The 26,579-nt window shown below is 44.9% G+C and overlaps 1 protein-coding gene across 4 annotated transcripts in view; it reads left to right on the top strand.

Annotated features, from left to right (window-relative positions):
* LLGL2 (LLGL scribble cell polarity complex component 2) overlaps positions 1–18,441 on the top strand; it is a 32,570-nt gene extending 14,129 nt beyond the window's left edge. The window contains exons 4-27 of one of the 4 annotated variants that reach the window (XM_079323408.1): positions 76–157; positions 1,389–1,504; positions 2,056–2,214; positions 2,905–3,067; positions 3,240–3,372; positions 4,156–4,210; positions 4,391–4,545; positions 7,836–8,053; positions 8,551–8,618; positions 9,572–9,725; positions 9,822–9,926; positions 10,690–10,982; positions 11,237–11,390; positions 11,713–11,821; positions 12,499–12,615; positions 13,124–13,290; positions 13,940–14,204; positions 14,891–15,044; positions 15,582–15,622; positions 16,077–16,124; positions 16,614–16,656; positions 16,888–16,942; positions 17,363–17,424; positions 17,778–18,441. In XM_079323408.1, coding sequence (XP_079179534.1) covers positions 76–157; positions 1,389–1,504; positions 2,056–2,214; positions 2,905–3,067; positions 3,240–3,372; positions 4,156–4,210; positions 4,391–4,545; positions 7,836–8,053; positions 8,551–8,618; positions 9,572–9,725; positions 9,822–9,926; positions 10,690–10,982; positions 11,237–11,390; positions 11,713–11,821; positions 12,499–12,615; positions 13,124–13,290; positions 13,940–14,204; positions 14,891–15,044; positions 15,582–15,622; positions 16,077–16,124; positions 16,614–16,656; positions 16,888–16,942; positions 17,363–17,416 — 2,908 coding nt within the window. In that variant the 3' untranslated portion in view covers positions 17,417–17,424; positions 17,778–18,441. Of the gene's footprint in view, positions 1–75; positions 158–1,388; positions 1,505–2,055; positions 2,215–2,904; positions 3,068–3,239; positions 3,373–4,155; positions 4,211–4,390; positions 4,546–7,835; positions 8,054–8,550; positions 8,619–9,571; positions 9,726–9,821; positions 9,927–10,689; positions 10,983–11,236; positions 11,391–11,670; positions 11,822–12,498; positions 12,616–13,123; positions 13,291–13,939; positions 14,205–14,890; positions 15,045–15,581; positions 15,623–16,076; positions 16,125–16,613; positions 16,657–16,887; positions 16,943–17,362; positions 17,425–17,777 lie in introns of all 4 variants that reach the window. The other 3 variants (XM_079323406.1, XM_079323409.1, XM_079323407.1) reach the window with 3 other exon arrangements.
* Positions 18,442–26,579: the final 8,138 nt, after the last annotated feature.

Here is a 26,579-nt window from a genome sequence, read left to right as displayed (position 1 = left end):
GCTAGCAAGCTTCTTATCCATTAATTGTAGCTGTGGGTCACCTTAAATACTGTAGATCCTCAACAAACTCATCAGATATGGTGCTCCTGGGGTGGAGTTCATGGGTTTACATGAAGAAAACAACACTGTAATGCAGATTCACTTTATACCTGATCAGGTAAGTGCATTTCCAGTACCTCTGTGGCATAAGTAGACCTCTCCTAAACAGGTGTTGGTTTTATTTCAGGGATCTGGGCTCCTATTTCCAAGTATATTCAAGTGCTGCTTGGTTGGGAATGTTTATCCCAGTGTATTTTGTGCTCTCAGCATTGCTTGTTGCTGTGGAGATGCTCAGTAAAACTAAAAGAGAAGCTTTAAACTAAAGAGTAGCTTTTTTGTTCATAACTGTTACTCATTTATCTCCAGCAACATCCTGGGAATGGTAATAAGGCCAGGATAGTTCAATCTGCTGCAGAAGCAAGAACTTCCTTTTCCTTTTGCAGCCCCTGTTTTTTCAGTAGTGCTGGGTGGTCTTTGCACAGCAGATAGAACAGGAGTTGCTGCTGAGCTGATTTAATTATTTTCAGGAGCTCAGAACAGCACTGCTAACCTCATCTGCTGTTAAGTTTGTTGCCTTTGTGTTTGGGAGTATTGAATCTTGCTCCTGGGGATTGCTGAGCAGTTATTGCCACACTCTAAAAATAGGAAAGCAGAATTTTCCAAATGTCTGGTGGCTGTCTAACCACTTTCCCTTGACTGTCAGACTGGTGTCTTGGTCACAGACTTTGTTGCCTGATGCCCCCAGTGTAGCCCAAGTGGCCTCTTTATGAGAGGGATTTAATTCTTGAGGCAGTTTTGGGTGTCTGCTTAACTAATGGCATAAACTGAAACTCCCATGGGGAGTGTTGCACCAGGTGTGGCTGCAGCAGGTAAAATGCTTCAATTTGAACATCCAGCCAGCAGGGCAGGGCTCATAAAAGGATTCTGACACAACCCTCCAGAATGAGGTTGGACACGAAGAATGTGAGGAGTGTGGTGTAGCAGTGTATCAGCCCCACCCAAAGCTCTGGGGTGTGTTCAGCAAACCTGTGCTGAGCCTGCAGGAGGTGAGACAGCCTGCAGCTGCATGGCTGGGCTTTACAGCACTGCCTGAGCTTCCTCAGCAGCCTAAATGCTTGTCATCCCCCTCAGTGATAACCTGTGCCTGGGTTTTGAGCCTCTAGGCTCCTTCTTGTCTCCCTCCACCCCCCAAATCCCATTGCTGCAGTGTTTGCCCACTGCCATGAAATCCTGAACCAGCTCCCCAATCCTGTTTGGGAATTATGAACAGCAGCAACTCCACTGCTAAAATTACTGTGTTATATTTAATACTGGCATTCTGAAAAAAGCAAGCTGTGTGATTTTTGCAGTGCCAGCTGGTGACACTGCTGGATGATAACAGCTTGCACCTCTGGAGCCTGAAGCAGCAGGGAGGAGCATCTGAGCTGCGGGAGGAGCATCGCTTCACCCTCAAAGGGCCACCTGGGTGAGGCACAGCAGGGCTGCCAGCTGCTCTGGGGACAAGCAAGCCAGAAAATGCTGCTGGTGTTTAAGCTAGAGCCTGTCCACTTCTAACAGCCTGCCACTCCTCTGAATCCACTGAAAGGGCAGCCATGGAAACCAACCAGGAGCTGGCTAGGCCATGGGGGACCAGCTTTTAAAAGTGCTCAAGCAGTGTGACATCTTTTAAAATACTGTGCATTCACTGCTGTGAGTATGGGAATTATTAATCTTAAGGTTAGGTAAATTTAACCATGCCTTAAGTCAGACTTTGAAATGCTGTTGTGGTTTTAGTTTCACTTGATCTTGCTAGTTTTAGGTGAGCTGTTTTTAGGAACACTTAGGGTTTAAAAAAGGTGTCTGGTTCTTTGTCCATGCACTTGTCAAATTGCTGACATAATTTGTCTTGAAATTGATGTTTTCCTTCTTAAAAAAAAAAAAAAAATCATGCCTCCAAAACAAACTACACTGATAAATGTCAGTGTTCTGTTGCTAACTCTCCCAAATTCAGTAACAGGAGCCTCTTTGCATCCCCAGCTCTCCACCAAGTGCCACCCAGGTGACAGCTGTGCTCCCACATTCCTCGCGGGAGGTGCTGTACCTGGGCACAGAGAGTGGCAGCATCTTCGTGGCAGAGCTGCCGTGGCTGCGGGTGCTGGAGGGCAGGACCATCAGCCCCGAGGCTGTGCTGCAGCGGTGAGTGAGCAAACAAGGGCTGGAATCCCATTAGCAGACACTTCCTTTGTTAAAGTGTCACCCCAGATTATCTGCTGGGGCCTCGCTGTTGTGTTAAGCATTGTCCGTATCTGCCTGACTCTCTGAAAGTAACTTTTGGTCCTGGTGTGTGTTAAGTAACAGTTTCTGTCCTGGACCAGCCTGTACTGTGGAGGTACAGCATGTTCACTTGGGGTGAATCTGCAAACTTTGTGCCCTAGTCCTTGTGTTTAGTTTTGGAAAAAAAAAAAAATTAGCTGTGATTATCCACTAATTTTTTCAACCACTGGCTGAACTGATGCTGCTTTGTTCAAATGGGGTTTTTATCACTCTGCTGGGTGCTGCTGAAAACTGTGCTAGTTCACATTTCCTACTGACATTTCCATCTTACCTTTATTCTGTAAGAGAATAGGGTGAGTGGTTCAAACTGTCTGTACATTCCTGGAATTCATTGTAAACCTTGAAGAAAATGGGACTGGGTCCATGTCCATGTGGTAGGCCTGGTGTGATGTCTCCCATAAGATACTTCTGCTGATTGAAGGATTTGTGGGAAGATTGCAATTACCTGTTTCAACTTTGTAGCTTAATTTCTCATTTTTACACCTTTTATTATAGTCCTTTCAGATTGTACCTGGAATTAGCTTCTCTTGGTTTTCTCTTCTGCTCCTGCAGGATACCAGAAGATAACTGCAACAGGAGATCCTGTGAACTGGTGGAAGCCCTTCAGGAGCATCCTAAGAACCCTGACCAGATCCTAATTGGATACAGCAGGGGCTTGATTGTCCTCTGGGACCTGCAGAGTAACCAAGCAACACAGCATTTCCTGGGCAGCCAGGTATTGATTCAGTCCAGAGTCAGTTCAGCAGGGCAGGAAGGCTCTCACTGACACTCTGAAGACAAATCAGGTGCAGGGGGAGCCTGACAAAGCTGCATTTTTAGTAAAAATGGGTTGTTTTGGGGAGATAACAGCTCTCTGGAGAGCAATCATTTGTATGGCTTTTTTTCAGCAACTGGAGAACCTCTACTGGCAGAGGGATGGCAGTAAATTCATTAGTTGTCACTATGATGGAAGTTACACCCAGTGGCCAGTATCCAGTGACAACAAGCAGTCAGAGCCTCTGGAAAACACTGTGCCTTATGGTCAGTATGTGAGGTTCAACTGTTGTCTAATTGTCCAAACTCAAACCAATTCTGAGCTTGTGTAGGATATTCAAGTCACAATTCTCCCTAGTATTTAATGGCAAAATGCAGAGGTGCCTCTTGAACAGCTTGTGGGCCTTTACTAAGGGATTTCACACCAGTTTTTCTCTTGGATTTGAAACTCCTTTGCTTTGTTGAAGTCTGTCCTGAACATGGAGAGCAAGTCTTGGCAATATTAGTGCCCCTTATGAAGAAGGGTGTTGGTGATTCAGCTTTTTATTTGGCTGGTGTCCTGTTCAGCAGGAGTTGCTTGGATCCTGTGTAATTAATAGTGAGCTGAGTGTATTTTTGTCAACCTGAGCAGTGATTAAATGGAGCTTCTGATTTGCTGGAAACCATCAAATGGGGATGATGTCACCTTTTGAGTGCAGAGGAGCTTCTAAAGCTCTATCACTTTATATTAGTGTCAGGAATGGCTGTGATTGTAGCAATCCTTTCCAGTTAATCAGCTCCTCCAGCAGCACTTCCACTCCCTGGAAGTGAGGGAGTGGCCCTCAGCAGCATGGTTTAGAACTTCCCCTGAGCCTGAGCTGTGTTTTCTGTGGTCAGTGTGTCCCAGAAGATTTGTCTGATGTGGCTTGGTCTGGGGAGGTGGTGCTGGCTCCTGCTAATTTAGGTGGCTCCCCTTGGGGTGGAGGGTGAGGTGACCTGGCTGAAGCAAAATCAGCAAGTTCTGATGTAAAGATGCACTTCTTGAATTGTAGCAAATAACTGTTTTCTCAGGTCCTTTTCCTTGCAAGGCCATCTCCAAGATCTACTGGCAGACCACAAAAAATGGGTGAGTTTGTGGTGTATCCCTTCAATTCTCCTGTTTGAAGGGTGCAGTGTGCAATGCCATATGAACCCTTTATACTAACATTATAAGAACTTGTTGTCAAACTTTTTTGGGCATTTCTTTAAATTTTTTCTTGCTCATCTCTTGCAGCACAGACCACTTTAACTCTTTCTTTCTCTTAAGGCTTCCTTACATAATATTCCAAGGAGGAATGCCCCGGGCTAGCTATGGGGACAGGCACAGTATCTCTGTTATCCATGGCAGCCAGCAGACAGCCTTTGACTTCACCTCAAGAGTGATTGACTTCTTTATAATCTTCAGTTCAGATCCTGCTGCAGGTATGTGTTGGAAGGGCGTTACTGAGGAATTAGGGTAGCTGTGTACGTGTGTGGGAATCTGCCTGGTATAAATAGCATATGAAATGTGATAAGGAGGTCAGTTGTTTGGGGAGTTTCTGAGACTTCAGCAGAGAATCACAGAATCATTTCATTTGGCAAAGACCTTTAAGATTGAGTCCAGTAAAGGATTCCCACTTAAAAGTGAAATGTAAAATACTGATGTAAATAAAGGGCTAGTTGCAAATGCCATACATTCCTCAAAAAAAAAATAGGCTACTCTGGTAATGAGAAGATCTCTTAAGCTTATATCTGTTTAAGCTGGACATTGGGCATAACCAGGTCATGAAATGAGGATCTGAATATTGTTGTTTGGAAATAGCACTTCAAAGGAGGCTAATAATTAAAACCAGAATTTACTCCCATTGAGACACTGCTTCTTTTAATTAGTTCCTGGATTTGTGTCTGAAGCTCTGGGTAATAAATCAGCAAAGGGTGACATAGAACCAAGGGTCAGTATATGAAGAACTTAATTTCCTTATTGCTGGTGAGCATGAGTGTAAACTGAATAGTTCTCCTTCCTGGAATTGAATAGAGCTTGTCAGATTCTTGCTTCTGTTGAAGAGCTTTCTTCCCCTTACTTCTGCAGTAACTGTACATTTTTCCTTTTTTGAAACTGTAGAGGGTTTTCCCCAATAATTCTTTGTTTAATGCTGGTGTAGTTCTTGCTTTTGGCTAACTTCCAGTAACTGAGTATAAAATTCTGTTTCAAGCTCCAAAAATGTGCAGTGTTGGAAGCTGGATCAGACTAAATTGCAAATTGTTTAGGAGCTTGTAAGTAAATCTCCTGTTACTGGATCTTCTCAGGCTTTCTAGTCTCTGATGTACCTGCTAGACTGGTTTCCAAACCAATTTGTCCTGTGTCCTGCCAGGGAGGGTGGTGATAGCCACAGCTCCACATCAGTCTGTCAGTGCAGGTTGGATCCCTTTGGCCTGTTCTGGGAAGCAGAGCCTGGATCCAGGGCAGGAATATCCTGGGAGAAGAGGCAGACATAAAAAGCTTTTGGATTCCCTCCTGCCTCTAGATCTTAACAGAGCCTCTCAGGTCACTGAAAGAAAGGCAGAGAAATGCAGTGTAGCTGAGCAGAAGTGCCTGTGTGTGTCTGTCACTGATTTTCCCTGCACAGCACTGCCTTTATAAACATCATCCAAGTGTGCAGAACCTACAGGTCTAAACCTTCAAGCTCCCAGTGCTGGTAAACTGGAGGTTTCATACCTCAAGTTCAATGCCTTTTGGTGTTAGCAAAGGAGACCCTTTTACTTTGTATGGAATTATCAGAGTGGAGATTCTGGAGGATGGAACAAAAGTCTTAAAGATCAAAGAAATCTGAGGGTTTTTTAGGTCAGAGTTGGCCTGGTTCAGGTTCTGCATATGATTAAAAATCTTTTAAGATGAAATAACTTAACAAACAGGCTTTATATTTCTACTTCCCAAGAACTGAATTATCCAGTGTTACTGAATTAGCACCACTGCCAGTGGATTCTGGAGCTGCTACAGGAAACTGAAACTGTTGCACTCAGATGAGGAAGTTTTTTACAATAAAATGAGGTTTCTGTGGTTGACAAGCTTCCATGTGGCTGATTGCCTAAGCTTAGTGGATCTACCTAGCTTGCCTTGTTTGCCCTTAAGCAGTCTTCCCTGCAATGGCAATACCAAGGTATTAATTGTATACCAAAGCCACTTAATTTAATAAGCACAAAGCTAATGCACTGCAGCATGGTCGTAGCTGGTGACTTTCCACTACCCTGAATATGCTGTGGAAACAGTTTTTAAAAAGGCCAGCCCTTCCTGGTTTGTTTTTTTATGTTGATAGTGTTGTTTTTGTTTGGTTTTTTTGGAGGGATGTGTTTTGGTTTTGTTGTATATTTTTAAATCAGGTGGGTGAGCATATGACAATAATGACAAATTCTACTGTGCCTGCTACTTCAGCACCTTAAAATAGGTTCTTACCATAAAAAATGAGCTCAGATGTGTGTTTTTGTAGGGAAAAACATTGTTAAAACAGAGCACTTTGGTTAATGTTGGCAACAGCAAACTGCAGGGCTGTTACAGTACAGGGATAATATTATTTGTTTTATTATGAAGTCCTGTGGGCAGCTGCAAATGATACATAGAAAAGCAAAGTAAAACTGAATGGAAAACTTTTTTTTTTCATGTAGAGACTGAACTAATTAGTGATGTGTTGTGGCTGGGCCTAGTCAGAGGTGAAACTAGTGATGCCAAGTACTAATTACTTGAATTTAATTTGCTGAGTGAGCAGTGTTGGTATGTGCCCTCTTGCAAGTGTGTACCAGGTAATCAACCAAGCAAAGGAGGGAAGTAAAAGTACAGTTTAGGAGAGAAGGTCAGGGAAAAGCTGAGTTAGGTAGTTTGCTAATGGCTCACTGTTTTATCAACCCCAATCCAGCTTTATACTCACTCAGATTTCTGTAGCTGTGTTAATTGTCTCTGCTGTGAACTGGTCTGTGGTTTTGGTTTTCTCCACCAGTTTGCTGCTGTGGCTGACTTAGGAACCTTGCTGGAATAATGTCCTTGTAGTCTAAACTTTTTTCACTCAAGATTTTCCATTGTAACTAGAAATAAAAATCCTTGTTTGTGTCAGATGTCACCAGTCAAGTTACATTAACATATTTCTTTTATGGATGTTCCTAATAAACATAAGAATTATTAGATGAGGTACACATCTTTAAAAGGAAAGTCTGGAGGATGTATCAGAACATATGAGAAGAAGAGAAAAATGAAAAGTAAAAGAGCTGAATTGTAAATACTTGTCAGCAAGCAGAGAAGCATTCTGCAGAACCCAAGGCATTAGCATGTTTAAGCAGCTTAGCCTGGATGGACTGTGGTCCTAGTACAGCACTAAATGGGTCACTGCTGGTATGCATGTCTTTCCACACAGTGCTGTTAATTAGCTGCAGGTAAAGTCTTTGGAATTCTGGCTGTTACAGTAGTAAGTATGAACTTTGTTGTTAACAATTTTTTTACTCTGTAGTGTAATGTATTAAAAGTCACTGTCACAGTCCCAGGAGTGATATAAAGAAAAACAAATTTGCATTAAATCTGTGAGTGTCTTCAGGCCCAGTTAACACAGAAGCATTTTAAGATTTTTTCCAACAAAAATGTTGATGTGGAGCTGTGTGATGACAGTTTTCAAAGCAGCCTTACAGGAAGCTTGTTTGCACTGCCCTTGGACAGTGAGTTTTGTCAGCCTCAGTGACTGTTGTTTGTGCAGAATTTGATGACCCCTCTGCCCTGGTGGCACTGGCAGAAGAAGAGCTCGTGGTCATAGACTTGAAAAGTGCAGGCTGGCCAGCAGTGCACCCCCCATACCTGGCCTCCCTGCACTGCTCAGCCATCACCTGCTCTCACCACGTCTCCAACATCCCCCTGAAGCTCTGGGAGAGGATTATCAGCGCTGGGAGCAAGCAGAACATGCACTACTCCAGTATGGTATGGCAGCTGTGTCCCCCCCATGTGTCCCCCCATGTTTCCATGTGTTTAAGTCAGTGTGACTGCCCAGGGTGTGGGTGGTCTGTGTTGCTGATGATCTGCAGAGAGTTCAGCCCCACCAGACACTGTCCTGCCTCTTAACAGGGTTGAGATAGGCTTTTTCCTAAAGCACCACCAGTACAGTTACACTGGGAAACTAGAATGTGGTTTATTTTTTTTTTTTTAAGCTTTGACAAGCCAGAGGGGAAGTCTGAGTGTTCCCAGCTGTTGGTGGTAACAAAGTTCTCATGCATAAGCATGAAGCTTCTTGGGGAAATGTGTAGAATGCCTTCTAAAATGCACAGTTGGTGTCAGAATGGGAACATCTAATCCAAACAAAAGCTGACAGCATGGACTGTTTCACTGCCACTTGCACTGGAGTTCTTGCCCTCCTGCTGGCTGTATTCCCTCCACACTCCATGCCCAGGCAGTCACTCTCTTCTCTCACTGTGTTTTAGCCATGGCCAATTGATGGTGGCACCAACATTGCTCCGGATCCTCCGCAGAGGGACTTGCTGCTGACAGGGTGGGTACTGACCTGAGAGCCCTTCCCACTTCCAGTTCCCCTTTTCAACTGACTGGAGTTGAAGTCTTCTTTTTAGGGCAGAGACTTCAGCTTTCCAGTGCAGCTTCTCAGAGCAGTGCTGCTGGCTTTGTAAAGCCAATTTATTTTGCTGCTTCTGAGCAAATGGGTCATGGTGTCCACAGATAACCCAGAAACTGGCTGATTTTTAGTTTTGTTGTGTTATCCATTCCCCCTACTCCCAAAGTGTGTAGGAGTGCAGGCACTAATCCAGCCTGGTTCAAAGGCAGCAGTGTGAAAGTGGAGCTTAATCTTTCATGTTTTGAAGCATTTTCCCCTCTACCTTACACTCTGAATCTTAAAATAGAGGTTAGCTTGGACTCATGTCTGCTTTGATCAGCATGAACAGATCTAGCTAAGAGGTGGAAGTAGCTAGCAAGAGATTGTCTCATTGCATAAAAATGTACTATTTTCTTTTCAAATCACTTTTGAGAGTTTCAGTGGGCTGTTCCTGAGATTTCCTTGATGGAGCATATTAGAAGCTCCTACTCTTGAACTGGAAGACTGTTGCAAATTTTCACCTGGAGAACTAAGACTAAAGCTTGACTTTTTTTTTTTTTTTTGTTTTGTTTTGTTTTATTGTTTTCCCTTCCCTTGCAGTAACAGTGTTTTTTACCTGGATGAGTTTTTCCTTCCATATGATAAGCTTTTTGCTTTTTCCACATCTTTTTGGCATAATCTTAAATTAATGTAATGGTGTCAGATCACCAAGAACAGCTGGATTAAAGAAACTCAGCAACCTAAAACAAACCAAAACCCAGAAAAATACACAAGAAGCCAAAAAATCTTTCTCTTTGTGGTTTGCTTTTTTGGTTCTGTATTTTCCCCTCTGTTTTTCTGTGTTTTACCCTCCACGTGCTGTGTGTGATGTGTGCTCCTGTATCCTTTCCCCCCAGGCACGAGGATGGCACAGTGAGGTTTTGGGATGCCTCTGGTGTCTGCTTGCACCTCCTTTATAAACTGAGCACAGTGAGAGTGTTCCTGACAGATGCTGATCCCAATGACAACATGAACACCCTGGGGGAGGATGAATGGCCTCCCCTCCGAAAGGTAAGAGAGCTGCTGCTGCAGAAACTCCCTGAAAACCTGGGCAGTTCTGACTCCTGCCCCACTTAAAGACCAGCCCCTCTCTGTTCTCTTGCCTAGGTTGGTACCTTTGATCCTTACAGTGATGATCCAAGACTTGGGATCCAGAAGATCTACCTGTGTAAATACAGTGGATACTTGGCTGTAGCTGGTACAGCAGGACAGGTATTGGAATATGAAAAATCAACCTAAATATTGTTTTCAGTGTAATCTGGAGATCTGCTCTTAGCATTTCTCTCATGGTAAATTGATCTGGTTTGTGGAAATGCTTGATTTTACCCTGCTCTGGTGAAGCCCCACCTGGAGCACTGCATCCAGCACAGGAAGGATGTGGAGCTGGTGGAGTGAGTCCAGAGGAGGCCACCAATGTGATTAGAGGGATGAAGCAACTCTACTGTGAGGAAAGGCTGAGAGAATTGGGATTGCTCAGCCTGGAGAAGAGAAGGTTTGGGGTCACCTAATTTCAGTCTTCTGGTACCTGAAAAGAGCCTACAAGAAGCATGATGGAGACTACTTACAGTGTCCTGGAGTGACAGAACAAGGGGGAGTAGCTTCAAACTGCAAGAGAGGAGTTTTAGATTAGATATTAGATAGGAAGAACTTTGCTATGAGGGTAGTGAGGCACTGTAACAGGTTGCCTGGAGAAGTTGTGGATGCCCTGTCCCTGAAAGTGTTTAAGGCCAGGTTGGATGGAGCTCTGGCCAGAAAAGGTTTCCCTGTGCATGGCAGGGATTAGAAGTAGGTGATCTTTACCTTCCAACCCAAACCATTCTGGGATTATCTGCTTTCTATAGTTGGTATTTTAGACATCATTGCTATTATTTATCTATCCTGAGGTGCTGTAGTTTAGCATCTGCAGGGAAGGGCTGCAGCTTGGAGATCTGCCTGCACAGCAAAAGCTGCAGCACAGTTGTTCTCTTCCTTTCAGGTGCTGGTGATGGAACTGAATGATGAGGATGCAGAGCACGTGGTGGACCATGCAGAAGCAGATCTCCTGCAGGACCAAGAGGGCTATCGATGGAAGGGCCACGAGAAGCTGAAAACTCGAGATGGGCCTGTTCGATTTGAGGCTGGTTTTCAGCCTTTTGTCCTTGTCCAGTGTCAGCCACCAGCTGTGGTCACCTCTTTGGCCCTGCACTCAGAGTGGAAGCTTGTGGCCTTTGGCACCAGTCATGGGTTTGGGCTCTTTGACCATCAGCAGAAGCGACTGGTCTTTGTAAAGTAAGTGTCATCTTTCCAGGGGGTCTGTGGTAATCCTTATGTTAATGATGATCTGGAATTGCTAACAAAGCAAGGTGGGATAAGTTATTTTTCAACAGCTGTCACTGTAGCAAGAACTGCTTCTTTTTTCTCTACCCGTGAAAATCTTCCATAATATATAAGCGTGTTCCAACATTTGTGTCTATCCTGTTGGACTCTTGGGGGTGATTGCCACCCAGTAGAAAGTGACCATGTGGCTACTTTCTCTCTCCCAGGTGCACACTGCATCCCAGTGACCAGCTGGCCTTAGAAGGTCCCTTGTCTCGGGTGAAGTCCTTGAAGAAGTCCCTCCGTCAGTCGTTCCGGCGGATCAGAAGAAGCCGCGTGTCCAGCAGGAAGCGGCGAGGAGCTGCTGGGAATGCCTCAGAGGTGAGGGGTTCACCTTTTTGGGGTCTGTCTGTTGGCAGCTTGGAGCCTGCCTAGAGCACGAGGTGGTCTCAGTCCTGCTATCAAATCAATAGCTATTGGTATGAGGGATAAATGTCAGTTTCTGCTGCTGCTGTGCTAGATAAAAACAGGCACGTTTTTAGAGATCGGTTCAGAGGACAAGGTCACTGCTGTGATTCTGCTGTGCCTTTCTGTTGCTACCACACTCCCTCTGTCTCCCTGCTGTGTCTGTCCCTGACTGAGTGTCTTCTCACCTGTGAAGGTGCAAGAAGCAAATGCCAAGTTTGACCAGGATGCGTTGCAGGAGATGGAGCTGGCTCCTGTCCAGCGCAAGATCGAGGCGCGCTCGGCAGAGGATTCCTTCACTGGCTTTGTGCGAACCTTGTATTTTGCTGATACCTTCCTGAGAGACAGTGAGTAGGAAATCATCTCTCTCTTCTTCCAAATGGGTTTTTACTTCTTCTGCCAAGGAGTGTGTTAGGATTTACTGCCAGGAGAATTTGGCACCTCCTGTGTCCTACTTTGTGCTGTGCTGAAAAACCAATATAGAACAAGAGCATATGTTGTCATGTAGAATTGTTCTTTAGCCATTCTGGGCTGCTGGCTAATCCAAGGCAAGTGGCCATTCATCTTTGAGTCAAGTCTTTATATATGATTTTCAAATGTGCAGGATTGGCTTCTGACTTTCTAGTATAAACTTTTCCTTCTCTCTTTGCTCTGAAGTTCACCCCTGTCTCCAGCAGAGCCTTTTAATTTTGTTCAAGGTGGTGGCTGGTTGTGTATCAGAGCCCAAACTGACAGCATGCAGAAGTTTACTCTGCTCATCTGTAGTATAAATATGTGAAAACTGGACACAGCAGTTGTGGTGCTTCATCTGATGGTACTTTTGCCTTTGCTCATGTGCAGTGCCCTTTCTAAGGGCTGCTGGTGCACATGTATTGGGAAAAGAATGTTAAGAACTTGCAGTTTGCCTGTCAGGTCTCTCCTAATATAAAGAAATTCAGGGGGCAAACAGTGTGGGGTTTGTATAGCCAGGGAAAGCTGTTGTGTCATCTTTGGTGCCTGGCTCATGGCTTTTTTGTCACTGCAGGCTCCCGGCACTGCCCATCCCTGTGGGCTGGCACCAATGGGGGGACAGTCTATGCTTTCTGTTTACGTGTTCCTCCAGCTGAGAGGAGGATGGATGAGCCTGTGAGGGCAGAGCAGGGTAAGTGTCTGTGAAAGAAGGGCTCTGCTGGGTCTGAGCCATCACTCACAGGAGTTATGGCCAGGAAAGCAGAGTCGCTCAATTAGTGCTGATTCTCAGTGATTGGAGCCAAGTGTGGCAGTGTCTGAGCTAAGCAATGCTCACTGCAGCAGCTGAACTGGAGCTGCAGCACTGCTTGATGTGCCTCAGCCTCATTTCCTGCTCACTTCAGAAACGGGAATTTGTGTCAGCTGTCACTGAAGTTTGCTATCAACCCTTGCTGCACGTCCCTTGTTCTGACAGCTGGCTTGTTGTGTTTATGTAACAATGGTTTCTGTTTAACACAGATCAGTCCAGTCAGAATGTCCTAATGCCCTTCAACTACCAATCTTTTTAGGCAGTGTTTCTACAACCACATTATATAGGTCTCCAGCACTGAGAGGATGTGAATGAGTTTCTAACAGTGTTTCTGACTAGACTCCTGTTTGTTTTTTTCTGTTTGTTTTTCCTCCTTATCTTGCCTGTCTAGCCAAAGAGATTCAGCTGATGCACAGGGCTCCTGTTGTGGGGATACTTGTGTTGGATGGACGCAGCACTCCCCTCCCAGAACCTCTAGAAGTGGCACATGACCTTTCCAAGAGTCCTGATATGCAAGGCAGCCACCAGCTGCTGGTGGTATCTGAAGAGCAATTTAAGGTGAGTGTCACCTATTGGGGGAGGGAGGTGCCTATGAATGGTGCATGAAATCTGCCAAAGCAGTGGGCACTGCTCAGTGGAGAGAATTCTTGGGAGTGCTTATTCTCCTGTACCTGAAGAGCAGCCCTGGGACAGCACTTCTCTTTGGTGCAGTCCATAAATCAGATGTGTGCTGGCAAACTGGGTGTTCAGCATAGTGCTGCACATGCTGAATATAGAAATTTTATGCCTATATTATATTATACTCTTTGGACAAGACTACTTCTGCTTTTGGGTAAGAGGTTTTCTGTCTTTAGTGGAGAAGCAGGAATTTGTAGGTATTTTTGTGAAGTAGCTTAAAAGTGTTTTATTTTGCACTCTAACTCAAACCCTGTATTAATTTGTAGTCAAATAGGGAAGAGTTTTGAAAACATAGGGTAGAAGTCTGGTTGCAGCCTGAAGGGTTAAAATGACGTCAGAACAGGAAGAAGCTCTCACACTGCCTGTGGCTGATTCATTCTCATGCCATGGGCAGAGGGATGGCTCTGGTTGCACCTGTGTGTATTCCCTGTGAATGGAAACATTATCCAGGCAGGGAGCAGCAGATGTCCTGGGGAGCTGCTGCTGGCTCTGTGCAGGAGGAGGTGTCAGTGTCTCATTTCTGTGACAGGTCTTCACGTTGCCCAAGGTCAGCTCCAAGCTGAAGCTCAAGCTGACAGCCCTGGAGGGCTGCAGGGTAAGGAAGGTGACAGTTGCCAACTTTGGCAGCTGCAAGACTGATGATTACAGTGAGAACGACCTGGCAGTGCTGACCAACCTGGGAGACATCCAGATCATCTCCCTGCCCTTCCTGAAGCTGCAGATCCGCTACCCCTGCATCCGCAAGGAGGATGTGAGTGGCATTGCCTCCTGTGTCTTCACCAAATACGGCCAAGGTGAGGGGGCTCCCCCACGTCAGCCCTCTTGGTGTGCTGGAGACAGTGGGAAACTGGTTGGGAAACAGCTTGGTGGTTTTTAGCTGTGTACACATGAGACTGTTTCAGAAATCTGTTCATTGTGTGTTTCTGGGCTGTAGCAGCTGCCAACAGGTACCGAGATGTGAGTTAGAAGAAACAGGAGAGAGTTTATTCCATTACTGTTGATGAATACAGGAGTGAATAGTGGTTTGCAGCTTGGATGTGCCCCTTAGATAACTTCCACCTGGTCATCCTGCTCTTGTCTGGTGTGGAGGGAATGGCTCTCGAAGCAGTGGGCTCTGGGAAATGATTCCTGTACATTCCTATGTCTCAGCCTGTGTCTCACACTGGGATCCAACATCCTATGGCTGCTGAAGATGGATCACTGCTTTCCAGTTCATTTTTTGTGTCTTTCTGTGCTGTTTTTCCCAAGTGTCAGCACAAGACAACAGAATGATATCTCAGCATAACCTTAAATTGCACAGTCTCTTGGCTAACCAAAGGGGAGCTGGGGTCAAACCTTCCTCAGTGATCCCTCCTTGCTTAGATAGGAGGAGAAGCAAACCAAACATAGATCGTGTCTAGATCTGTTCTTTTTTAGGATCACCTTTGGTTCTGGAACTGTTTCCTGAGAATTGCCCTTATAAATTCCCAATCCCCTGCAGGTTTCTATCTGATCTCACCCTCGGAGTTTGAGAGGTTTTCCCTCTCCACCAAATGGTTGGTGGAGCCCAGGTGCATCGTGGACATGCCAGAAGTGACAAGCAACAATCACATGCACAACAAATCTGGCACAGAGAATGCTGCAAGGAAATCCAGGTGATGTCTGTAACAGCCTTTTACACTGATTGTCTGACTAGAGAGGAAAGAAAACCCCTTTGAAGTTAACATCCACAAAGGGGCTGGTATCAGGAAATGTAACCTTCCCCCTGATGGTGTTCCTGCTTGGGGTGCATGTGGTAGGACAAAACAGGAAGCTTGGAACTGGTATCCCTAAGCTGGAGTCCAAACTTAGGGCAAGCCCTGGCTTGCTTTGCTTGTTCCCAAGTGCTGGGGCTGAGCTGTTGCTCTGTGAAGGGAAATCCAGCATTCCTTCTCTCCTCTTGGAACATCAGTGAGTAAGAGTAGATCTGACACAGAGATCCTGCAGGAATTTTATTCCAAGAGTTTAGAAGTGTTCTGTGGTGCCTGCAGACCTCTGCATCATCAGCATGTGGGGAAGCTCTTCCTACACTCCACAAACCATTTAGTTGATGTGCACCAGAGCCTCCTGTAGCTGCCAAGAGCACACAGGAATTCTCTGCACCCCTGTTCCTCAGCATCAGTAATTGTTTTCTGCCTCCTTTCCTTTTTTAGGGGATCGGGAAAGAGTCCAGGTGACTGTGAAGAAGAAGATGGTAAGTGAAAAAAATAAGGGTACTGAGAGTAGCATGCTGTGTGCAAACCTCCAAATATCTTTCCAATTGCTACAGTTGATATTTTCTACCTAAGAAAGGGAAAAATAAGGAGGGATGTGGGGGAAACATTGTCACCTGCCTAGTCTGTGTTTAGTTGATACCTCTAGAATAAGTTGCATGTGGAAGATTCCCTTAAAGGATAGAACAGAATTTTTCCTGGAGGAAAGGTCTGACCTTACTTAGATCTTCTGTTATCCAAACTAGTATTGCTGAAAAAACCAATTCAGTGTGTGAGAGACTTTAAGGATTAGTTGTGAAATATTCAGTAAAGTAAAAAAGTACTCAATGTGGGGGGGAAATCCAGTTCCATTGTGCATTTCTCCAAAACTGCACTTATTTTAAGAAAAGGAGAAAATATTGTTGGGTAAAAGCTTTTTTTCTTACTCTTTTTTAGAAGGGAAGTCTGGGAGGCTGATGGAACATGCCTTACTCAATGATGAAAGTGAGTGAGATGAAGTCTGAGGGAAGGTGCCTTTCTGGGTGGGAAAAGAAGAAATCTCCTGGGAATTTTGTGGATTCCAGTTCCAAGGGATCTGTAATTACTGGTAGAAAGGCTGGGACATGGACAGATAGCCATGCCCTTGGGCAGGGGTTGTTCTGCAGAGCTGCATTCCCTGCTGAGATAAGAGAAGGATCTTTATTTCCAGTAGGACTTGTGTAAGATGACAGCTGGAACAGACAGTTCTTTTTAGGCTCTGGTACACAGGCATTGGCAACATTTCCTCTGGCAAATGACTGCCTCAGTCCTGTGTGCCAGCCTGCCCAGTAAAAACCTGGTTGGAGAGGCAGTGATGATCTAAGGAGTGACCTCTGAGCTGTGGGGGAGGCAGGTTCTGGAGGCTGTTCAGGGGGAGGTGGAATGTGGTCAGGCAGCTGCCTGAAAGCAGATCCTCACTGGTTTGGCTCACTGCTTTAACCCTCTGCTTTCCAGAAGTGCTGAAGGAGATCCAGAGTACTCTGGAGGGAGGCAGAGGGTGAGTATCAACCAACTTCTCTTCCTGATGGCCAGGGCTGGCAGGGGAGGGCAGCTGGAGGTGACAGCAGGGGATGCCCACTTGATGGCAGGATCCTTCTGCTGGAATCTAGTCACATGTGCATCCCACAAACTACCACAGGGCAATGATGAGAGGCAGGTTCTCTTTCACATGCTGTCCCTTGATGTATTTTTATGAATAATGCTTTGTCTCTTTCTCTCCGAAAAGCAGGAGAGATCACATTCCCACAGCCCCAAGGAGCAGGACTCTGAGTATTCGCATACAGGTTTCTATTTGTGTCAACCCATACTCATCTAAGGGCAGCCACATGGGCTTAGTTGGTCAAGGATGGGACTCTGGAGTTTTAATCCTGGCTTGACACTGTCCCTGGGATGTGTTCAGTGTCTCTGCTCCCGTTCTGTCTGTACAGTAGAGCTGAGCTACCACCACGGCTGCGGGGCTTTGTCTCATCTCCCTACAGTGGTCAGGGGCTACCAAGTGCAGGCCAAGGACTCCTGTCTGCAACGGATGCAGGAAGCTTGGTGGGGTTGGTAACTGCTGGTGTGGAAGGATCAGTGACTGCCTGACATGCTCTGCTCTGTGCACTTCCTCTGGACACTGCCTCATCCTGGTCTTCTGTTGGCATCTGGGAGTGGATGGGCTGAGACTGCATTGCAATAAGGAATCTCTCCTTGTGTCATTGCAGGAGCTTTGCAGAAAGAAATTCGGCAAGAAGTCCGTTAGGACATGGACTAAGTAATGGAGGAGGTAAGTGAGGCTGAAGAGATTGGAAGTAGGCAAAGGAAGCAGAAAGTAGAATGAAATTTCTTTATAAGCTTCAGCTTATTTAAGTGCTTTGTGCAGAGCTCTGACCTGAATTTTCAGGGTGGGAAGCTGCTGGCTGAGTGGTGTGTGGGCACTGTTCAGCCCCTTACACTAGTGCTACACCAGGGGTAAGGGAAGAGCTAAAAATCCTTTGAAGGCTCCTGGCTCTTATCACAAAGTGAGCTGCTGAGGCAGCCAGAGCTCCCAGCAGCAATCTGAGTGTATCACCTCATTAGCTCTCATTAGCTTTCAATGCCTGCCTTTTCAAATGGCTTTTGCATTCTTCCCTCCTGCAGCAGATTGACCAGAACTCATCGAGGACTTGCTGGCATTGGATGAGTGCCATAACACTACTGATGGGCAAACCGTCCCTGGGGAGAGGCACCAGTGCTCCCAGTAGCCAGACTGGGGAGCTGCAGCTGCTGTGCTTCTGCCTTGCCTCCCCTTAGTGCCTCTGGAGACCTCTCCTGCTGGAGCCTGCCTTGCTTTAGGACAGCAGTGGATGCCAGGTCTGATGCACCACAAGCCTCTGAGTACATCTAAACATTCAAATGTTTGCACATTTCTCTTTTCTACTGGGCTGGGTTTTAAATTATAAATGTTTTACTGCCTTGGTGCAGGATTTTAATAAACGCACACTGTTACCTCCAACAATTATTTTTTTGTACTTTTTTAAAGAATCTTATGGGTATTTCAGTTTTAACGGAAACATTTAGAAATTTACTTTAAGAAAAAAAAAAACATTAAGTAATATATGCTAGATTCCTGTGACTGCTGTATGTGGTATCTGAATGAGTAATTTTGGGGTTTGTTTGTTATGGTACTGTTAACTGGCTTTATGGATTTGGGTAGAATCTATTTTTGTAGCCATTCAAATCGGAGGAAAACTAATTGAATTTGATTTTTGTTTCAACACTACATTGCTCTTTTTTTTTGGAAATAAAACTCTGAATTCCCTTTTATGATCCTTGTCTCTTCTCATATCTATTCTGTCCTTCAGCAGCTTCTTTTATATTGTCCACAGATCCCTGGGAGAAGGTGGAGCTGCCCTCTGAGCTGAGGAGGGCAAAGAGCACTCCTGGAGGCAAAGCAAGGTGGTGGGTGGGAGAAGCAAAGTGATTGTGTCACCATCCTGCAATCCATATGGGATGGGGGATGGTTCAGATGATGGCTCCTGGAAGGTCATTGCTGGTTTGTCCTGAAATAACATGGGTGATAACACTGAAGGCAGACAGGATTGATCTGGCACTGCTGCTGTGCTGTCTGCCAGTGGATTTGAAATTGAAGCTGGTGAAACTCTGCAGAGAGCAGTTTGCTCTTCTTTAAAATTTCCTTCCTTTATCCCCTCACACCACTTTTTTTCCCCAGATAAGAAAAAGAACAAAGTATTCTGGAATTTCTCTACTGTAACTAGTTTGTAGCACTGTGACAGTGAGGAAGGACTAAATCCTCCTGGAATGGTGCTGAGTTGCTGTCCTTGGCACACTTTGGAAACCTCTCCTTGGAGCCCTTTTGTTTCAGGCTCTGCCTTGATCTTCCCAAGCAAGGCTGGGATCCTTTCTTGCCCACAGCCCTAGGATGGCACGTTCTGTTCTGCAGGAAAAAAATGCTTGTGGAGTTGCTCAGCTGGTGCTTCAGGCACCCTTCCTTCTAAAAGTATTAATACCTCCTTCGAGACCTAATTTATTGCTAATAAGGTTTTAGGGAGCCTTCTCTTTCAGTTTCCATTTCCAAAGTAGTTTTCACTTCCTTATTTCTGTTTGCTTCATTATTTCCTTGTGTCTTGCTGCAGGACTGAAGCTGGCAGGGAGGTGTCCTGCTGCTTCCACCTCTTGTGCCAGGCATTGATGCTGCAAATTTACAGGAAATTATGGTTTAATCAGCAGCTTCTGAGCTGCTGTGACCCTGTGCATGTGCATCATCCTGGTGCACCCAGCTGCTTCTTTCGGCTCCTCACAGATGGACTGATTCTAAAGCCTTTTCTGAGTATTTATTTGTTGGCAGGTTTGGGATGTGACAGTCCTACTCAGAAAGGGCAGAAGTAATTTATTATCTTCTCCCTATTTTCACCCACATAACTTGAAAAATCTGGTAGGTGCACTGGAAGAGTGAGTCAGTCACAAAAATGCCACCATTTTTTGTAAACCCTAAAGTGCATTTAGTTTCAAAACCAACAGGAAAAAAAAAAGCTAATCCAGGCTTAGTATTTTCCTCAATGCAAAAGCCAGACTACAATTGGGATTGGATAGTTTAGGATATGTGCTGGTATGGCAGATTTTTATTTTTTTTTTCTAGCAGAGCTTCAGAATTTAGTTTCACTGAAATGAGATCCTTGGCTTGTGGGCAGAGACATTAAGAATTCTTTTTGAGCTCCTGTGCCTAAAATACAGGAGAAATTGCAAAGGGACAAAGGAGGGCAAGACTGGAACTCATGAATTGTGCTTTCATTTGTGTTCTGAGCTGAGCAGGAGGGGATGGAAAGGCTTGTGACAGAATCAGGGTGTATTTTTTGTGCTGTCAGAAAACCAGCAGCAAGTAAAATCAGTGATGGGATGAGATGATCTTGAAGGGTGGAGCCTTCAATGAATGAGTGTAAACAGCTTTTGAATGTGGTGGGGGGGAATCTCTTTTCATTTCTCCCTTTCAGGAACTGCCTTCTGAGCCCTGTGGTTACTCTTAGCCTGCCCCTCAGCTGACACTAGAAATAATGGCCTGCCTCTGATCAGAGGATTCAGCTGCTGCCAAACCCCTCAAATTTTGTGCCTACTCTACTTTTCACTTGGATTCCTTGTCTGGGATCTGATAGAAGTTTGCTGGCCCTCTCCTAGAGCTAATGCTTTAATGCTTGGAAGCACTGAGGGCTCCTTGGCCCTCATTAAGGTTTTTGCCAGGCAGGTTTTGGCAGAGCTTCCCTCTGCTTTGTGCAGCCCCACAGGGCTCTGGCACTGGGAAGTGTCCCTTGGCTGCAGGACCAGAGTTGTTGTTAACACTGACTTGAAAAGATCCTTCCAGCAATGCTGGCACAGTGTTCCCTGACCCCCCAGACCTGCTGCTCTGCAGAGGGGACAGTCTTGGATCACAACTAAAGAACAAATTTTCCCCATCTGAGTACACATATTGGGTCCCTAATATGGGATGCTGTTTTATGGTGGCCTGAGTTTTAGGTCAAATGCTTTCTGGTAATGTGAGCTCTTTTATAGGGTGGTGTGTTTGCTGCCAAAATTCTCTACTCCTAGAAAAGTTTGGCCTGGAGCATTTTTTTTTTTTTAATATTTATTTTTCAATAGTAATACAAGCTTTCCTCAGATGTTTAGCAATTGAATATTTGCAAAATTTGTCTCACAGTTCTATTAGAAGAACATAATGTTGGAAGGAAAAGTACTTTTCATCTTGGTCATGAAGCCTGAGGCCTGTCTGGTTAGTGAGAGAATAATTTTTTTTTTTTTTTACAGCTTAATTGGTCTGTTTTTTAGAATATGGTTTGTGCCTACAGCAGCTCAAACAATTTCATGCCTGGGCTGTGGTCCTGAATTCAGCCTCCAAACCTCTGCCTATGTGGCCTCATGGGCTGGGGTGTCTTTAATTGGATCAGGAATTGGTGTGGCTGAAAGATGAGAGAGACTTGAGTGGAAATTTGCTTCTAAAACCAGCAGTCCTTGCTAAACCATGTTAGACTTTTTCAAGCAAGCACCAAGGTTGTGTTGCAGCTGTAGCTGAGTCCCAGTGGTAAGCCAGGTGGGAAAATTCCTTCAATATCTGCCACAAGCTCTTGGTCACAGGGAGCTCAATGCCTTCACTCACAGCCACAAGTACTGGGGTTATTTCCATGCACTCTCAGCTTATTTCTTCTTTCAGCTTCCCAGAGGATGTGCCAATCCCTGTGTGAAAAGGCTGCTCCAGCAGCAGGATGGTCCTGGAGATCATCCTGGTGTTGGTTAATTTGTCCCAGCTGTTGCTCAGGTAGAAATGGCCTCTCCCAAGTGTAATTTTCTTGTAATGAAGCTGTGGTGTGACCAAACTCCTCATTTCTATCTTGTCTCTCATGCCTTTGATGCGTGTTGGCTGATCCATGGGGATGGGAGGGATGAGTTTGCTGGGAGCACAACCAAGACAGGAGAGCTAAAAGGCTCCTTGCACTTGTGTCCTGTTTCAGCAGGGAGGAAAACATTAAAACTTTGGGGCTCTTCTCCAGCTAAATAAGGAGAAACTGATCTCTGCAGCTCTCTGTGGCACAGGTCTTGTATGCAGAGAGCTAAGTTATATTTTAAAGGATATTTTTGGCAAGGGAGCTCTCTTTAAGATGGGTGGTCCTGAGCCCATGCTGACAGCATCAGGGGTTGGAAGGACCTGTGTCTGCAAGGGCAGAGCCCAGCCTGTCCCTGACTCCTGCCCTTCAAAGACAAGGGTCTCTTCCTGCTGGCTGCTCCTCTGGCACATGGGTCTCTGCATTGTGCTTATTCCTACAGACTCTGCATATTGTTCATTTGTTTAAAGCCAATCTTCTCTGCTCATGCTTAAGGCAGGGACTTCAAAAAATGAAGCTTGGATTCTGCTCACACTCTCCTTCCTTAAAGGGAACTTACCTGTATCAGATTGCTCTGCTGAGCCCTTGAAGAGCAGACTGAGCTCCTAAAAAACCCAAATTGACAACACAAGGACATCTCTGAGCTGCTGAGCATCACCCCAAAAGTCAGATACTGCAGCTCAAGCCCTGATGGGGTAAGAGTCCAAGGAAGCAGAGAATATGGCAGGATCAGGAGAAGGCTTTGAGTAATTTCTTAGGCAGAATATTGAGGCAAAGTTGACTTCAGCTGTAGCTGGGGGAGCTTTATTCAAACTGCACATTAGCCCCAGGAGTAGAATTTGGGAGAGGGGTTTTTCTGTTGTGCAGACAAATACATCCTCCTGACTTTATTCTGGCACAGATAAGAGCAGATGAAATGCAGGCTGTGACCAAGGGAGGTATCACAGTCCTTAATCAGTTTGATTACCTGTGATCTTGTCAGTGCTGTGACAGTTTGCTCACAGTTCAGACCTGCTCATATTTGCCTGTACTTTCATTACAGCAAGATGTTTAAATGTAAAGTAACACTAATGAGGATGTGAAAAAAATCCATCTCAAGGAAATGCAGTTCTGTCAAGGTAGATCTGTGAGGCACAGTTTCTGGAAATAATAAAATTTAAGCATTAAGTGATAGTTGCTTACTATGGATTTAACCTTTTAAAAAGACTGGTTTAATTTTATAGTTACTGGAGCTCCAGAGCAGGTGGCAACCTCTCTGCCTAGAGGCTCCTGATCCCTTTGCTAAGAGCAGTGTCAGTCCAGGGATTTCTGCTGTGCAGCATCCAGGGTCCATCCTTAAAACAGCCTGTTTTGAAGCTGTGGTAAGTGATGCATGGGAATTTCAAAGTGGGATAATATCATGTCATGTCTCTGAAGTGCTTTGCCCTTTTAAAGCCTTGGGTTGGATGGAAACCACTCCTGCTCCCATTCATCTCTGTTAACTGATGTTGCACAGGCAGATTCCTCCTGACACTTCTCTGGGCCCATTCAGCTGTTCCTCAGAGGTTTTTTTGAACCATTAAAAAAATCCTTTTTTGAGAGTGAGATCATCAACTAGTAATTTTTAGACACAAGAAAAATGCTCATTTCTCAGTAACTCAATTCAGAGGCATGAATTAATGTATCAGAGCACCATGTTCCTCATTAATTAATAACATGGGATGCAGGTACCATTAACCTGGCAGATTTTCTTTGAGGAGAAGGAACAAAAAGTAGCTGTGGTCACTTCTTGTTTCATAAGACTGACCAGGCTTGATTCTGCAGATGAACTTGCTCACTGCTGTGTTTGTTCTGGATCTGCTTATGCACAGAAAGAGCTTCCTATTGGAATGTATCCTGCATGGAAGTGGCTCAAATTCTATAAACATTTCTTTGTCACAGTGATATCTGGTGAGAGAGATTTATGTGAGGATCTCTCCTGTGCACAGGGAGAGGTGAGACCTCCCATAAAATGAGGAGGGATCTATCTACAGAAAATCAAGGGAGTTAAATATCTGCAGTGGGAAAGAGAATAAGCTATAGGGGGTAGTTAATATTTAATGAGAGAAAATGTTTGTCATCCTATAAAATAAATGTCAAGTTTTGGAAGCAATCCCCTTGAGAAGAATCTTTGTCTTCAAATGCCTGGCTCAGCAAACAACTCCCAGGTTGTTTCAGATCTTCAGCAGCAAAGCATAATAACAGTGCCTGTGCCTCAAAACTGTAAAGACAAAGTCATAGGGCATAAAAAAAATGTGTGTGGCCCAATATCTCATGGAAGTTTGTTATTCCACTATAGGATAATTTGCTTTTGCAGAGCCTGTGTCCAAGTTTCCAAATCAAAGTTTCTTCCAGGTACAATGGGCCTTCCTGTACCCTCTTCTTCATTCCCTCATAGAGTTCAGGAAGAAAAGAATTTCACCTTTGTGGCTAAGGTCTGTTCTGCCCTCCTGTGTTGCTTGTTCCTACTCCCTTTCTTCCCTTGGTGAACATTTGTGCTTTTAAATTTAATTTTTAACTAATGCCTTATAATCTGGAATATGGGAATAACCAGCAAGAGCAATTCCAGGCAAGCAGGCCATTATTTAGGAGGAAGCTCAACACTGGTTCACCTTACCTGGAAAATCAAATTGCACTGAGGGGTGACCACCAGCCCTGGTGCAAAGGAAGCAGCTGGGGAATACAGAAGACACTGGAAGGAAGGAGTGGCCCCATAAAGTCACTTTGGCTGTAACATGAGACCTCACCCTTGGCTGCACCATTCCTTCTACCTTTATCTCTGCAAGCTTATTACAATCTGCTGGGGATTTTCAACTACCTGGGTGTAATCAATTCAGTCTGCACAGTCTGACATTCCACTCAGAGCCTTTGATTTGTGCTTGGGGGGCTCTGTGCTTTCTGCAGAGCACTCATTTCCCACGGGAGCACTGTCCTGGGGGCTGTAGCCCACCCCCACCATTAAAAAGCCTCTTGCTTTCATGTATAATTGGGTTAAAACTCAGTTTAAATCCCGGGGATTTCACTGACTCAAAGGAATTCTCCATCAAACCCATGGCTCCCAGCTATGCAGAAACAGGGAAGGAGAGCAAGGACAGCTCCTGTGAGGCCACCCAGGCTCCTTTACTGGTGTGCCCAGTAAAAAAACCCCACAAACATCACATCCTGAGTCCCAGAGCAGCACAGGGCACAGCAGCAGGTTTGGGGTGACCCATGGGGCTGTTTCTGCCTGCTGCCCATGCCAGAGCTGCTGCTGCTGGCACTGCTCTGCCAGGAGCTCACTGCTGCTCCAAACCAGGACTGAATTTGGTATAGGATTGAATTTAGGATAGGATTGAATTTAGTACAGGCTTGAATTTAGTACAGACTGGTACAGAATTTAGTATAGGCTTGAATTTAGTATAGTATAGGCTTGAATTTAGGATAGGATTGAATTTAGTACAGGCTTGAATTTGGGATAGGATTGAATTTAGTATAGAATTTGGTATAGGCTTGAATTTAGTACAGGCTTGCCTGGCCTTGCTCCTTTTAGACACAGAGGTCACTCAGGGGATTAGAAGGGAGAAGTCTGAGCTGTGATTTAGCACAGGGCAGAGTCCTTCAGCTCCATCCCTGCCCAGAGCCTGGGGCTGTCTGAGCCCTGGGCTGGGGCCACAGGACACAGCCTTGCAGTGAAACAGGATCATCCAGCCCTGCAGACAATTGGGCAACAAAGTGCTCCTGAAATATTTAAGGGGGCTGTTTTCAAACCTGTGTAACTTAATTGTTTTGGTTTCTCCTTGCAATCATGAATATTTTATTTGGCTTCCTCGGGTTAAAGCTGGGGAAGAGGCCCTTGGAGACCTTTTGGCTTGTCTTGAAATAGCTGGAAGAAGGCAGCAAACCCTCACCAGTTTGAAACTGAGGAATGAGAGGCCAGGAATTCTCCCTCAGTAGCCTGGGGTTCAGGCTAAAGGAGAATATTTTCCATCAGTATGAGGCAGCATATGATATAGAAGCAAGAGTGGAGATATTTTTTATTAATGCAATGGGGACTGGGGAGGAGGAGGGGAGATACATAAAAAAGATATATTTTTAAAGAAGTTTTACAGGCTTCAGGGTCCTGACTGGATTGTCAATTTTACTTGCTGTGAAGTCAAACCAAGAGGAGACCTTATTTATACATTTGAGAAGTTGAATCTTAAAAACAGATGTTCCTAACAATAGCTTTGACTAATCTCTTTACCTGAGCTATTGCCAAGCAAACAAGGTGGCTGGGAATTTATGCAAAGTATAATTTCTTTGAACAATTACAGCCAGTTTCTAGTCTTTGATTTCTGTGATTTGGTAATTTTTTAAAATGGAGTTACCTTTTCACATCTCTTTTATGCAATAGCATCAAAAGCTTTTATTTTATGTGATTGACTCGAGAATTTGCAGTGAAAAGGTGATTCTGATATTTTTTTAAAATACTTTTTTAAAATCATAGTGGCTGAATTCTGGCTGAAGGGACCTTGTACTTTGCATAAATGAAGAAACCTTTAGGAAACTCCCCTGTCCAGTCTAGTCAGGGATCTGGAGCTGAAATCTGGAAGGGTTTCATCTTTCCTGGTGCTTATCTCTCTCTCCCTTAACGAGCCATGAACCAACTGCCAGCATCTTGCCAGGAGCACTTTAAAAGGCAAACAAATGTGTTCAGTCTGTGCAGAGAATTCAGGTTAGAGGTGCTGGGCTGAGGCTGGGCAGGGCAGGGAGCACCTGCAGACACCAGCTCAGCCTTGCCCATCTCAGTCTGAAGTGGATGTGAGCAGTGGCTTCATCTCAGCCATCCCAGGTGAAACCCAGATATCTGGGATTTTTCAGAGCATCTTCTCCTCCCTGCCACACACACACATTAGAAGCTTAGAGCTGAGAGCCCAGGGCTTTTCTCCAAGTTTTGTTCAGGAATAAATGATCCAGATGCCATCAGCCATTCTGGGCTTTACAGGAGAGATTTCTCTTGTCTGCACAGAGGGATACAGAGTTATTTGTGGACAGTTAATAACAGAATGTGATGAAATAATTAACTACATTGTTGCTT

The sequence above is a fragment of the Erithacus rubecula genome, assembly GCF_903797595.1.
Source record: "Erithacus rubecula genome assembly, chromosome: 20".
Lineage (NCBI taxonomy): Eukaryota > Metazoa > Chordata > Aves > Passeriformes > Muscicapidae > Erithacus > Erithacus rubecula.
The sequence above is the reverse complement of the archived record's forward strand: the minus strand, read 5'-3'. Positions and strand labels throughout refer to the sequence as shown.